Raw genomic sequence first — 14,414 nt, forward strand, 5'->3', positions numbered from 1 at the left:
TAACTACACCCTAGTTGCGACTAGCCATCCCGTTATCAAAAGCCTTAAGTAACCAAATTCTGTAACTTAAAGGGATTTACATCACTTACATACTAGGTCATAAACACAAATTTTCACACGCAAATCAAGAATATGAAATATGTAATATGGATAAATTCATAAATAAAAAAGACTGTCAAATGTCACTTACGTCAACAAATATTCTTTTATTATTTAATGGGAGTGGCTACTGTACTAGTACGATTATCGTAATTTTCTGTCGTGTCTCATTATAGGTAAGTTTTTCTTTATTTATATAATCATTATAATATTAAGTGGATTGATGCACATGTGGAGTTGGGATTACAAAAAGGGATTGAAACCTTGAGTTGACGCTAAATAGTGGCTGGCACCCCTTGTGGATGTGCTTGTATATGCTTGTGTACATACAAGCGTACGCCCCAGGTGCATGCAAGTCCCAATCTAATATCTTTGACATGCGAGAGGTAGCCCTGTTAATCATTAGATTATAGTTTTGGTTATAGGTTCTTATGGTTGCTCTTAGTTATTTATACCAATGTTTTATTAATAAAGATATTTATTGTTTTGACTATAAGTTAATTTACATTAAACCTCATCATTATTATTTACCTAATAATAATTCAATATCTTTAATTATGTTTTTTTTTCAAAATGTATACTTATAATATATTAAATTACATAAAATGTCAAATAATTTAAATAAATACTGCCTATTTTATTAACACCTGATAAATGTGTTTTGTTCACAAAATAAGATAAAATCTAAAACTATATTATGCTTTTATTATCTAACATCGAGTCCACAGCCAACCCATTTAAGTAAAAAGTGTCTCAGACAAAACAAAAAAATACTACTGGGGACATACTGAAGCCACTCCCATTTTTGTCAATAAGGTTGTTTTATTTTTCGTGTGTATAAATTACAAAATATGTAATTATAGAGGTACAAAGCAAAGAAATCTTATAAATTTACAATTTTAGCCCCCAAAAAGTTCCTAAATTGCCCCAATATATATATTTTTTAATTATAGCAAAATCACAGCTAAAAAAACCTTGTGCAAGCCGGCAATAATTACGTATTTAATGTATGTAGAAAAATCTTCACAATTTTCAAAGTTTTGTATTTTTTCCAATTATTCTCACTTTTTTATCAATATTTTGACCACGCTCAACATTCTATTTAAACATTTTCAAAAAAAAAATCGGTTTTTAGACCTTAACTTTAACGGACCCGAGTGCTGAATTTCTGGTTTTCGAAAAAGTGGATTCTAAAATATTTTTTCTTGTTTTTTTGTTACTTAATATTGGCTCTTAAACTAGAACTGCACTGAGAAAAAAAATAGGCATTACAGGGTGTTTAATTAAGGCCAGACACTGGCCTGGAAAACTGATTGGTCCTTTCAATTTGAAAAAAAAATGAGATAAGTATTTAGATACTAATAGTATGAAATATGGTTTTTTAGGACCAGCAAACCATATTCTCAACTTCCTCTTAATACATTTCTGTATCGATAAAACCTATAGTTTCTGGTATATGTCCAACCGTAATCAAACATCCTGTACAATGACAATGTGAACTGTAGTATTTTTGTCAGACTTTAACTGAAATTTACATTTTTAGGAACAATTGAAAAAGAAACAACAACTTCCTACTAACACACCAGCTAGTCTTTCTTATAGAGAAACCTCCACTGCTCAACCTACCATAAGCCATCTTCCATCCCAGACTGTATCTGAACTACCAACCCAGGTAAGCCTAATAAAATGAATATTCCATGGCCATAATTATTATAATGTTAATATAAATGATTAAAACATATCATTTTTAATATTGAAGCTGGTAATTAGTTTTTATTCGAAAATTCGTATAGGAATGCTCAAGTTACTTAAGATTTTTTTAGTGTTAGTCTTATAATTATTAACATTGTAAATTTCAGTTTTTTTTGTGCTTGTATGAACATAAATTTCATAAAATAAATTATCTCTTACTTCAGAATTATATTCTCTCGGGCTTACCTTGTTTGTATTTTTCTGTTTATAGTAATAAAACATATTTTTGTCACTTGAATTATCGGTGCCTCGCCAGTTCTTTCATTTATTATTCCCGTCGTCGTCGAGTGGACTTGGCTTTCATGTCATAAATGATTCGGCCTCTTGTATCAAGTAAGTTATTTTTTAGATTAGTCACAGAATTATCGCAAAATATTTATTATTAAATTTTCGTGACATTCTGGAAATAAAAAACGTTAAAACGGTGTTTTCTAAAGAGAAATGCAAACTTGCTTTTTTAAATCGACTTTTATGAAAGGTACCAAAGTATTATTTTCTTTGTTTATCCTGAGGCATTTTATTCAAATTTTTAGTAATTTTTTCTTTAAGAATGCACCACCTATTAGGTAGAAGTTAGTAATCCCTTTACAAAGAAACTATATATATTTCATCCATGCCTAACAAATAAGCTAGCAGTCCTTCCTCAAATACATATATCGAGAGAAAAATATATATCGAAATCTACCCACTTTGCAAAAAACCCGACCATTTTTCGTTAGTTTTGACAAAAGCCGCTAAACTGCAGAATTACCTAACCAAATATCTGAGATATACGCCATATCCGAGACCATATCTAATAATGTTAGTTTCGAGGTCGTAATTGAACATATCATTTCACCGAACTTATTTTAAAAGGTATTACGTACCTGTTGTTGACTTTTATTTAATCCTTCAGTGTCAAAATTATCAAGTATTATGTCAAAAGAGAATTTACGAAAGTCGTCCTCAAAAACATCGAATACCAGCAAAAAGTCTAATTCAAATGAGAGTTTTTCCGGAACCGCAAATTTTGTCGACTCGAGCGCGTTTATCCGTTCGTTCATCATCGAGGATTTGGAGGAAATCTATGAGAACGTTACTAAGGTTTGGTTTTCATTTGTTATAACTTATTTTCTATTTCACTCTTAAGTGTGTAAAAAAGTTTGTCTAGCATAATTAAAAGACTGCGATCCATCATGTATTATTTTTATATAATATATTTTTTTTTAATCTTTGTCTTTATTCAATTTTTTTTCATTACTTAAAAATGCCGATCACTGTACAACTCTAGCACTTTTCTTTAAATCAGATGTAATTTAAAAGTCCTTTTATTGTTTCTAAAGACTGAACAGTATTATATATACGACCCGCAAATTATCTTTACAAAATCTACAATCTGTTCCATCTTTCTGGCAATAAGATCACCCATATTTTTGTTAAAATAGGTCAGCAATTTGTGTAAAGAAGTTCTTGTTTCTTAAATTCATATAATTTTTCTAATAACATATTATCTCTCGGCAGTAGTTCGTTTATAGTAATTACATACATTATATAAAAGTTATTTATGAGCAATATAGGAATACAAACTTCATCTATTTTTAGGAAATCTAGTTGTGAAATTATTTCTAGCTTAAACAGATAATCAATTCAATTTTTATTTTAAATTACATACGCTAGTTTATCATCAAAGTCCTTTTCCTGATGTGCTGATGTGTGAGGAAAATCTTAATAATTAAAAAATCTTAAATTAAATCTTGTGACAGAATCTGACTGGACAGTTGTATTATACTTAACAAAATGGGAACATTAAAATCTCTCAGCATGATAATATTCTTATTAAATAAATACTTGAGTGAAAAAAAATATTCAAGGAAGGTAAGAACAACCCAATCACTAGCAGTAAGGGGGCATATAAATTAAAAAATAATTAAATGTACAGCTAATTACATCTATGAGTGAGGCTTTCCAAGTTACTTTGTTATTTCCAGTAAGACCAGACATTCGGAGTTTAAGCTAATTGATAGTCCAAGCAGCACCCCCTAGAATGGAATATATTAGGCTGGAGCATTGACGCTGGAATGGCAATTATGTCATCACGTGGACCCGCGACAGCAGAAAGAAAATTCTCTGTTATAACAAACTGTAAGATCATCGCTGAAAGTTGTTTCTATATTTTGTACCAATACCTCCTTTGGATAACTTGAGAACAAGATGACCTTACCAATCTCTCTTCGTTGTTTTAGCTCATGCTTAATGTTATGAAGTTCACTTTGTTGTTGATAATGAGATCAGCTTTCCCTTTGTGAGTGACAAAGTAAGTGTCTTCTGGACTTTAATATAGTGAGGACATCCAGAGAACTAGATAAAGTCCCAAGAGTATTTTAGCAATTGCAATTGGACTTCCTCAATTTTATAATAGAGGATACTTCAATTTGTTTACTTATACTCAACTCAAGAGAGTGTAAACTTGGTGTCCTTCAGGTTCATTAGGTGCCAAGTCAATCCCATATTAAAAAGCATAACATTTTAAGTGCGTTTTTGCATCTCAAATAGCTCTTGCATTAGAACAGCATTGCTCTTACGTTCATTGTAGTTAGTATAGGGAATATTGTTGGATTGTGGCCTAGATGGCAGCATGTCTTTCACACTGGAAAATCTATCATTTAGTTGGTTGATTAAGTTCTTTTCTAAAGATCGTTTTCCGCTCAATTTATTTATTTAACCTATGGTAAGCCCTTGTAGAAAATATAATAAATTAGAAAAATTTATTAACTAACAGACAGTTGTATTATGCTTACAGATTTGAGAAATTTCAAAAAACATGTCAGTTTTTAAACACTTTTGAAAATTAAATTGTAATATTTCATAAACCTGAACAGACAAAATACTGCACTATTCAAGTAGTATTAACTTACTAACATAATCGTCGAAAACTTCTCCATTTAAAGTTTTTTGTATAATTTTTATCTAGTATTCATAGATTTATAGTAATTACTATAGTGGGACACATTGTATAATATATGAAGCAACGAAAATGTCCCACTGCACGACATTTTAATCTGTAATGTATCCTTTTAAACATAAATTCCCATCTTAAAACTGGTATCCCTTCAAAGCGCAGATTACAGCCCAGTATGATAGAAACTGCTAGGTTCAAGCGAACTTCGTTTATACACTGTAATCGGCTATTATTAAAATTTGAACTTGAACTAGGAACTTACAAACTGGACATAATTTATTATTATCATGTGGAGTCAAAGTTTTAGTAAGTTTTTTGTTGTGCAGATTGTTGATGAATCACAGTCACCCTCACACCAAGCGTCCGTGGCAGCGGCCGCCGTAGCCGCTGTGGTCATTCCGGCCGCGGACGAGCCTCCCTCGCCGAACCCCTCGTCGCCGTCCGGCGGCCCGGACAGCGAAGCAGCCGCCGGCAGCAGCGACGAGAAGGACAGCGACAAAGATGCGAAGAAGAAAAAGAACAGGTGCGCGACGTGCCGCAAGAAGGTCGGACTAACCGGTAAGTTTTTTTTTATCTTGTTAGGTGGAAATAATGGTACAATTCACAAAACAGTTTTAACACTAATCAAAAGTAATAAAACGCGTGTTCGTTAAAAAAAAAACATTAAAACCTCTCTAACCATGTATTCGTCTTCTCCCGAAGATGATAACATGGTTAGCGAAATACGCGAAATTTTTTAAAGAATAAAATAGAGAATTATAGTTATAAAGATTGCAAAATGGGGAAGTCTTTATCTCCAAGAAAAATGCAAGTAGGTCACTTAGGTAAATGTATTATGCATTTCGGCTGTGTAAACAGCCATCATCAGATACAGAACATTACAAAAAATACAACATTGTTGTTTTTATTCCCGATAACGGGTAAATTTTTGTTTTATTTGGTGAACGTATATGTTTTTTGTAATGTTCTGTATCTGATGATTGTTGTTTACACAGCCAAAATGCATAATACATTTACCTAAGTGACCTACATGCATTTTTCTTGGAGATAAAGACTTCCCCATTTTGTAATCTTTATATACACATTTTCCTACAAAATATGGACTGTATGCCGCACCATATAAACTTAGCCTTACAAAAACTGCCCAAAACGGAAGATCGGGAGATCTTACAGCCAACCTTATGGGACCATTGATTCATATCCATTTTTGCGAAAACGAATCCTCTAGGAATGGGCGAATAATATTAGCATTATGTATTGGTTCACCATCTTGTTAAAAATATATATTGTTTAAATTTGCCAAAGGAACATTTCTTAAAAGCTCGGGAATGACTTCTTGCAGTAAGTTTAAATATCGGTCTGCTATTAGCACCCCTTCAAATGTTCTAAAAAAAAATGAAACATGCAACGTTAAACCTGACCTTCCTTGCCGTTTTTGTTTTTTTTTCCCTCTTGGGGTTCGTCCATTATGCCCGAATACACCTCAGCCTAATTGTGCTCACCCCGATATACATCTATACTACCCAGCCTAGCACCTCGCTGCCCTGTACCAGCCAGTACAGGTATTTTGCTGCTGTGGTATGCAATGCTTCTGGGCCCAGCTCATCTCTCCCAAATATTTGTTGCCTTTTGCGGCACAAGGCCTCGCAATTGCAAATTACATGTCGGACTGTTTCTGGTTCCTTTTGGCACAATAAAGCGGCAGTTAAGGTCTCCATTATACATTCCAATTACCGTTTAGGTTCAAGAGTAATATGAGGATTTTCTTGGTGAATTACAATTACAAAAAAATAAGCTATGTGCAGCGTCTCCAGGTTGTAACGATTTTTTCCTTGTAAGGGTGAAATTTGTGTGTTTTTGGAATCAAATGAACCTTGCTTCTCTTAACGCCGAATTCAGACTCATTGACTCTACAAGATGTAGATAGATTTGCAGCTTCGCATGCCAAAACATTAATTTTAACCAAATGATTCTCTTTTTAACATTTTTTTGGTCTTGGCTTCGAAAAGGCGCCATAATGATTAATTAAATTTCTTTTGGTTTTAAAAACCTGTCGGGAAAAGGTTATTTTCTCTAAGAATAACGACAAGAGATAATGCAACCCGTGAATAAGTTGAGTTATAAAATGAATAAAAATATTGCAGGTACCTGTTAAGATATAAGTCTGCCAATCATTCATTACATATTATGTAGCCAACTAGCACATCATATGATTCAAAATTTTCGTGATTTCTTTATGCTGCCATTCTGAATCTGAATAAATGTAATTTGCACTGCACACAACTTTTTTTAAAATTGATATTTTTTTATTTATCTGTCATTTTGTCACGGTCTTAAGAAGAAAGCCGCATTGTTCCATAGAGATGCATAAAAGTCCTAAACCTGCGATACTTTCTTTCCATTTTCCACACTAAGGATGGTAAACTTTATTAATAATTGTACTATGTTGACAATTTACTTTTTGTTGCCTTCTAAGCGATGCGAATATTATGCATTCCTACTCAATAATGGTTGAGTCTTTAATGTAATAGTATTAAATTTTCATTAACAGTGCAAATATCCAAGTTTCTTAGCTTTTATTTGATACATATGACACCAAACATTCGTTGATTAAAAAACATGTTATGGATGTAGTTATGTATAACTCAACCAAACGCTCAAATAACTTTTTAAGCTCATTTTGGCAACTTGCTGTTAAAAGTTACATGTTTATTGCATTTTAGTTTTTGCAAGCTATATCCAAGGCTCTTTCAAAATTGACCTATGTAAGCTTTTGACAAAAAAGAATATTTTAGAGTTTGAATGATAAAAAATGGGGCATAGTTTATTTATGCTTTTTCTATCCTATTGTATTTTGATATATTTATATACATATCTACTTGTCGACAAAGCTATTTATTTTATTTTTAAAGAATATGTTTCGACTAAAAACTATCCCAATAATGAAAACGGGGCTATTTACATTGCTGATAGTTTACAAACGACTGAGATATTAGTGTAAAATGCTGTTCTAAACCATGTTTTAAAGCTCTACATTGAAATTAAATTGTAAGAAATTACAACTCCATCCATTAGCTTTCTCTTGATACTAGATAAAATGACAAATCTTTAAAACAGAATATCACTATATTCATATATGGAATTAAGAAAATGTAGATCTCTATTTTACAAATATAAAGAAAATTAAATCAATATTAACTATTATTATTCTTAAATGGAGCAAACATAACCTGTACAAAACACTAAAGAGGCTGGAATGCTTAGCACTTATTTGCATATGTAATTTGGTTTACTAAACCAACTGGTGCTTGGTGGCGTTTATTTGGTTTTGATTGTCTATAACTTCTTTGCTTTTTAAGCTAAAGAAGTTAAGTTTGGTAGGTAGGTATATGGAGGTAAACGCACATCATTTGACGTATTACATTGTCTTTTGTCACATTCCGTTGAACAGGAAATTGCCTTCATTTTCTAATTTTAAATGTGATACCCAATATGTTCTTAAAATTTTAGACACCTCTTCCAAAGAAATATTACTTTATCCTGAAATAGAATGCTACATGAATATTAAAAATTTCTTCTTTTCAAATAGTATCACAATGGGCATAATCGATTTTTACGGGTACATTTTTTATCGATTATTTTGGTGTTATTAGTCTGCCAAAAAAAATCGCGGAAAGAAAATTATCTTACTTTATTATATATAATAATAAAGTAAATCCGGTGTGAGGTTTTTATATAATAAATCAGCGTAACAGGGAGCTAAAATGTTATTAATTTTTTTTTAAATATGATAATAATGGAAAGACCTGCAACTTAATTTGAGATTCCTTTTCTAAAATGGGCATATTTGATTTGGTTATTTTCGTTCGTTATGACGTTGTTTGTCCACGGGTTGTAATTAAGGTTACAGCAAAAATTCGGGAAAAAGTCCAATAAGTGCACTATTTGAAAAAATTGGTTACTATTTTAATTTACCTACTTTTCATTATACGGGAAAGTACATAAAAATAAAGCACAATAGTATTTTTCCATAGTTATACAGGGTGATCAAAATTGAGTGCAAACATTTCAAGGGCGTATTTACCAGCCAAAAATAAAAAGTTTTTTTCATAAAAACGAATGTCCTAACTTGTTTCGTTTTCTAGATACAGAGTGTAAAAGTTTTTTAATATATATTTTTTTTTTGTTATAAAAATCTGCTTTTGTATGTATCTGTTACTTAGGCTAAGTTAACTTTTGAAAAGAAATTAAATGAATCTCAATAATCGATGCTAATTTATTATTTGTTTTAATTGGGCCAGGCACAGATTTTGATTTTTTTTCCTGGAAACAAAGCTAGATATGAGTAAGGCTCAAGAGGCAAGAAAGTTACATTATTGACCGCTTAATCTAAAAAAAAATAAATTTTGAATAATTGATCAAAAACCGATTTTATTAAAAAACTCTGTATCTAGAAAACGAAGTTAGGACATATATTTATATGAAAGAAAGTTCTTATTTTTGGCTAGCAAATACGCCCTTGAAATATTTGCACTCAATTTTGAATCACCCTGTACAATGAAAATATCATATTCATTTATCATGCTTTTCACTTATTAAGAACACTATGTCAAAATTAAAATAAACTTTTTTGAAGTTATGTGTTAAGTAAATGGGGTACTATTGTAAAATATGGAGTATATCGGATATTCCATTTAAAATAAGAGAATGAAGAGATTTTTCGTTAAACCGGAAGAGAAAAAGCAACTGACTACGTTACAAAACAAACATCTACGTAACACGCTAAATATTATTTGTTTTGCTTAAAAAGTAAATAAGTTAAGGAGTTCCCTTTATCCTGCGCCGCTTGATAGATTTGTAATGTTGAACAAATTTTTCGTAGGCATGTATTCTTGGCAGTTAAATAGGGCAATAATAAAAAAAATCGAATTGACGAATTGCTTCTAGATTCTTGTCCCATTTGATCTAATAAAAAGTATATTAAACACTCATTAATATATTTTTATTTCAGGGTTCGAGTGCCGTTGTGGAGGTCTATTCTGCGCCGTACATCGATACAGTGACAAGCACGACTGCAGCTTTAACTACCGAGAAATGGGGGCGCAAGAAATTCGACGTAACAACCCCGTCGTTGTTGGAGAGAAGATCCAGAAAATCTGAGCCCCGCCACACAGGCAACTGTCCGAAGCTTAGGACACTTGCTCCTAAGCTTTAGATAGGTAGTCTCATACAAAATCGTCGACCGAATTCGTACCGGTTAACATCTTGAAATCCAAACAAAAACGGATTTTTTTTTGTAAAATCGTCTCGAGAGCCGCGTCCGAATTAGGTCAACGGTTTTTGAACGTTTTTAGTTAAATTTAGTGCCGCTCGCGTATTATGGACGATGTTGTGATCGAGTGCGCCGGGTGGACACTGATTGTGATGCGGCCGAGCTGACATATATGGCAGATCGTCAGTTTTCTTTTTGTAACCGTTATTAAATCCAATTTCGGGTTTAATTTCATCATTTTATGGTTTCGGTTGGATTCACGTAATATTGTGCCGGGATATTCTAGTGCTGGACACTTGACTAGATTGCAGTAATATGCGTTTTTATACACAGAAACGTTGGAAGAGCATTTTAGCTAGAGTTAAAATTGTGACTACCTCCTAGAGATTGTGCAGCGGGACACCTAATACTGGATAAAATTCTCTTCCAAGACTGACAGACTGCCTGTGTAAAGAAATCGAAGACTTGTTCTATTATTACCACTTACCTTATTGCCACTCAAATTATATTTTCAACGTTTAGTTTTATTAAATAAATTAAAATTTCTAGATATGTAATGTCATTTTAGCCTCTTTGTTATGTATATAGCCAATATCTATTGTTTACTGTTTTTGGCCTTAATTGGAGGTTTTTAACATGGCAAGTTGAATGGTTTGGATAGTTCTTGGTACCAGCACATTTTTGTGATTAATTTAATTTATCTTGTAATAGTGGTATTTTATCTTTCGTTTGTTATAATTTATTGCGAAGTTCTTGCTAGTTAAATCTTATTTATCTAAGCCATTGAAGAGTAGACAAAGGACCAATTAAATATTTATTAACATGTCTTTGATTAATTGATTTTTTTTTTATTTAAAAGTTTTATTTATTAATTTACGACTGAAAATTTAAATATGTTAGACAGTTTTCTTGCTCTCACTTTCAATTCAATGCTACTTCAAGCTGATCTTGTGGTATTCTTTTTCCTTATCCTCCAACTTGCCATAACCGCCATGTTTTCTGTTAGGTTTGCAATTTTTACTTTGTAGGTATTTTTTCATCTTAATCGGACATAACAACCGATGTCCCTGTATAGGTAGTTACTTCTAACAAAATATTCGTAATTAAAAAAAAAAAAGTATATTCGTACGGCTTTGTTTATACACGCAGACAGAATCCTTAAATATATATATTTTAAATGTTACCATATCGGATTTTTTGAGAACTTAGAACAAAGCTATAAATTAGTTCTGCCAAAACAAGAAAAAAATGATTTGAAGACATTTGCTGCATTTTAAATCTTAATGCTATCGAGTCGCTATCTTATCAGGGTGTTGCGTCCAACGAGTTATTATTTTTCAAGAGATATGGTTAAATTTTAGTTTAATGTTCGTGCAACTAGTAACAAATGGGATTTTTTTTTAGGTTAAATTTTGACATTAATAATTTTTGTTATATCGATATACAGGATGATCCATAATTATGCTCTGGAATTAAAAAACAATTTTTAAAGTTTTAATGTGAAATTTGGCCCTTAAAGTCGTTCTGTACAAACAGTCCCCATCTTAATTGGCTGGACATGTTGGCAAGTTGATCAGCTGTCGAATTTAAGACGCGTAGAGAACTTTGCTGTCTTCAGCTGACTGTTTAACTATTGGGCATCCTTTAAGAGGAAATGGGGTCAAATTTCCCTTTCGCCTATTATGCAGAATAAGTTTCATGTGTCTCGTTCTTTGATCATAGTAAGGGATAACATTTTATTTCATAAATCTTATCATATACGATCAAATTGTCCAAAGTAAATCAAATATGGCATAATTTTGGCACATCCTGTGTATATAGACATATGCTGTAAGTTGTTTTTCTTATATAGAGGCTCACTTAGTTTCAATTAAATTCAGTTTAGTGGTAATTCTTGTAATAGCATATGATATTGCCAACAGAGAACAAGGAAAGAAGCTGAATAGTTTATTTACTCATGGTTGTAGTGTTTTTGGTGTAACTGATTACAAAAATTCAATTCTAACAGGTTCTAGTCAGCTTTATGGTTCATAATTATGAACTTTCTTCCCTTCGCTGCAAATTAAATTTTTTTCATATCTGTTTTGGATGGGTGTACGTAACGTGTTGATGGATTTTTCTTATTAACTTTTTCTTGAGTTAATAATATTAATTAGTGATATTATTTTTAAGGTGTGTTACTAGCGCCCAGAATGTTTTATTTTGGCTTCATATTCGGTGTTCTTACTGTTGGTATTAAGGTCTAACATGGGCAACTTTGTCAATTTTAGGCCTGCAAAACAACTGGAGTTCTCAGTAATTTTTTTCCTCTAAAGTATCTTAATAGACGACGTGGTTTGTTTTAAATCCTCAAATAATTATTTCCTTCTGTAATAAGCACATTTATTTTTCAGTGTATAGTTTGAGCCATATTATATATCGTGCAAAAAAATTAGTAAATACCAAAAAAAGTTTGTTTTCTATCCTTATAAAAATGCAAACTGTTTACATATTATAATACTAAGTAAAGCCTTGTGTGGCAATGTCTAATAAATCTTATTATACAAAAGAATTGTTTTTTTTTCACAACCCTTGTATAATCGCTTACTGCTAGGTTACCCTGGTAGCAAACCAAATTTATTCTTTTTAATAAAAATCACTGTTCAGGCTGTTTCAATAATTATGGAGAGGTACAGGCAAAAGACCGTAGCCCGGCTTCCGAGATGCCGCGAAATAATAAGGAATTAGTATGCGACCGAGAAACCATCGGTAGTATAAAGAATTAGATTTATAATCTCTGCGTGAAAATTATTAAAGTTTTGGGAATAAATCTTAACAGATTTTTTTAAAATTATATTGCCACAATTTTATTGGAATTTGAATTTAAGTTACGATTATTTTTGCTTGTTAAAAGTAATTCATAGTATATATAGTGTTTTCAAACCTCAGTAATTTATTTCAGTACCTTGTAGAACTCGTCAAAAGAAGTTAATATACCAAAAATCACCTATATAAAAGTTGCATAAAAAGAGGTCACTTATTGAAAATTATTGTTTTAAATCTCTATTACGTTTACCGTTTTTACAAAAATTGCTCAAAATTGTCACTATTTGTTCGATTAACACATAATCTTATTGGCGAATTCATAACTCTTTTCAAGCTTCGGAAATAAAATCCTGGTGTCCACGAATTAAATCACAAGAATATTCAATGCGCTCTTGAAGTTTTCCGGAGGTCAAAAAAACTGGTCCATTGCGGCCCATTTATTCAAAAACTCTACAAAATTATTTAGACGTTCATGAACTTCTCGTCTAAAATGCATTGGAACGTCATCACCTAGGAACATCACATTACATATTCTATTTCAAATTTGGAGGATAATAATAAAATAAATAATTGTGTCGAAGAAAGTATAAATAAATTACACCAGTTAGTCGAGGTGGGAAAAAGTATCAATATAAAATCAATGTTGAGAATTAGATATTTTTACGGCATGCGGATTTTCTACTGCCCAGACATGATGCACTCCATCTCATGTAAATATGGCCTCGCCGGTATACAAGAATTTCGTAAAATCTTCATTTCTGCCAAATTGTTCTAAAAGCCACTGGTAAAATAAAACTCTTTTAATATGATCTTTAGGTTGTAAGGCTTGTACCCGTTGATAATGATAAGGATAATACTGTTAATGCTATACTACACACTCTTGGGCTGTCTTCAACTATTTCTAAAACGTCTCAATTTGTACCATTTCAGATTGGACCAGCTCTTCCAGTGTGGCATTATGTCCATGTCCACTAGTTTATTGTTCATACGAAACCAAAGGTACGAATACTCGTACCGAAAACTACAATAACACAAATTTTGATAAACGGTAAAAGCGATAAACAAAAATGGTAAAAATTTATACGGTATTCGCCGAGAATATCAAAAAGTTTGTTTATTAACATTCTTATTTTTTCAAATTTTTAATGTTTTATTATGCAACTTTTAAATAGGTGATTTTTCGTATATTAACTCCTTTTGATGAGTTGAAATAAATGAGTCAACTTTGAAAACACTCTGTATATTATATTTAGAAGAAGCGAGATAGCTCTGCTGTTCTTGGAAATTTAAGATTATTTTTTGTATTTAGAGCAATGGATATATTGTTCGGAAAACCGTTTTCGGTCCTTACACCATCTTCAGTGCCAACTAAAAGTGAAGTGAGAATTAGTACAAATATTTTTGAAAAAATAGTTTTTAAAAATAATAGAGTGAGGGATTAATCTGCAATAAATATTAAGATACTTTTAAAACTCATTTGTCAATGGACATAAGAAAGCTGTTAAGAGACAATTGTGAAGATGCGCAAGGCAATTGCGTTTTCTTTTC

General features: G+C 31.7%; 1 protein-coding gene across 5 annotated transcripts in view; it reads left to right on the forward strand.

Moving 5' to 3' along the window:
- Positions 1–10,613, forward strand: part of LOC126736267 (AN1-type zinc finger protein 6) — a 63,807-nt gene extending 53,194 nt beyond the window's left edge. For 4 of the 5 annotated variants that reach the window (XM_050440542.1, XM_050440544.1, XM_050440541.1 and 1 more), the window contains 3 exons: positions 1,643–1,771; positions 5,116–5,347; positions 9,801–10,613. In XM_050440542.1, coding sequence (XP_050296499.1) covers positions 1,643–1,771; positions 5,116–5,347; positions 9,801–9,949 — 510 coding nt within the window. In that variant the 3' untranslated portion in view covers positions 9,950–10,613. Of the gene's footprint in view, positions 1–1,642; positions 1,772–2,739; positions 2,935–5,115; positions 5,348–9,800 lie in introns of those variants that run through there. The other variant, XM_050440545.1, reaches the window with a different exon arrangement.
- The last annotated feature ends 3,801 nt before the right edge of the window (positions 10,614–14,414 follow it).

The sequence above is a fragment of the Anthonomus grandis genome, chromosome 5 (assembly GCF_022605725.1).
Source record: "Anthonomus grandis grandis chromosome 5, icAntGran1.3, whole genome shotgun sequence".
In the NCBI taxonomy this organism is placed as follows: Eukaryota; Metazoa; Arthropoda; class Insecta; order Coleoptera; family Curculionidae; genus Anthonomus; species Anthonomus grandis.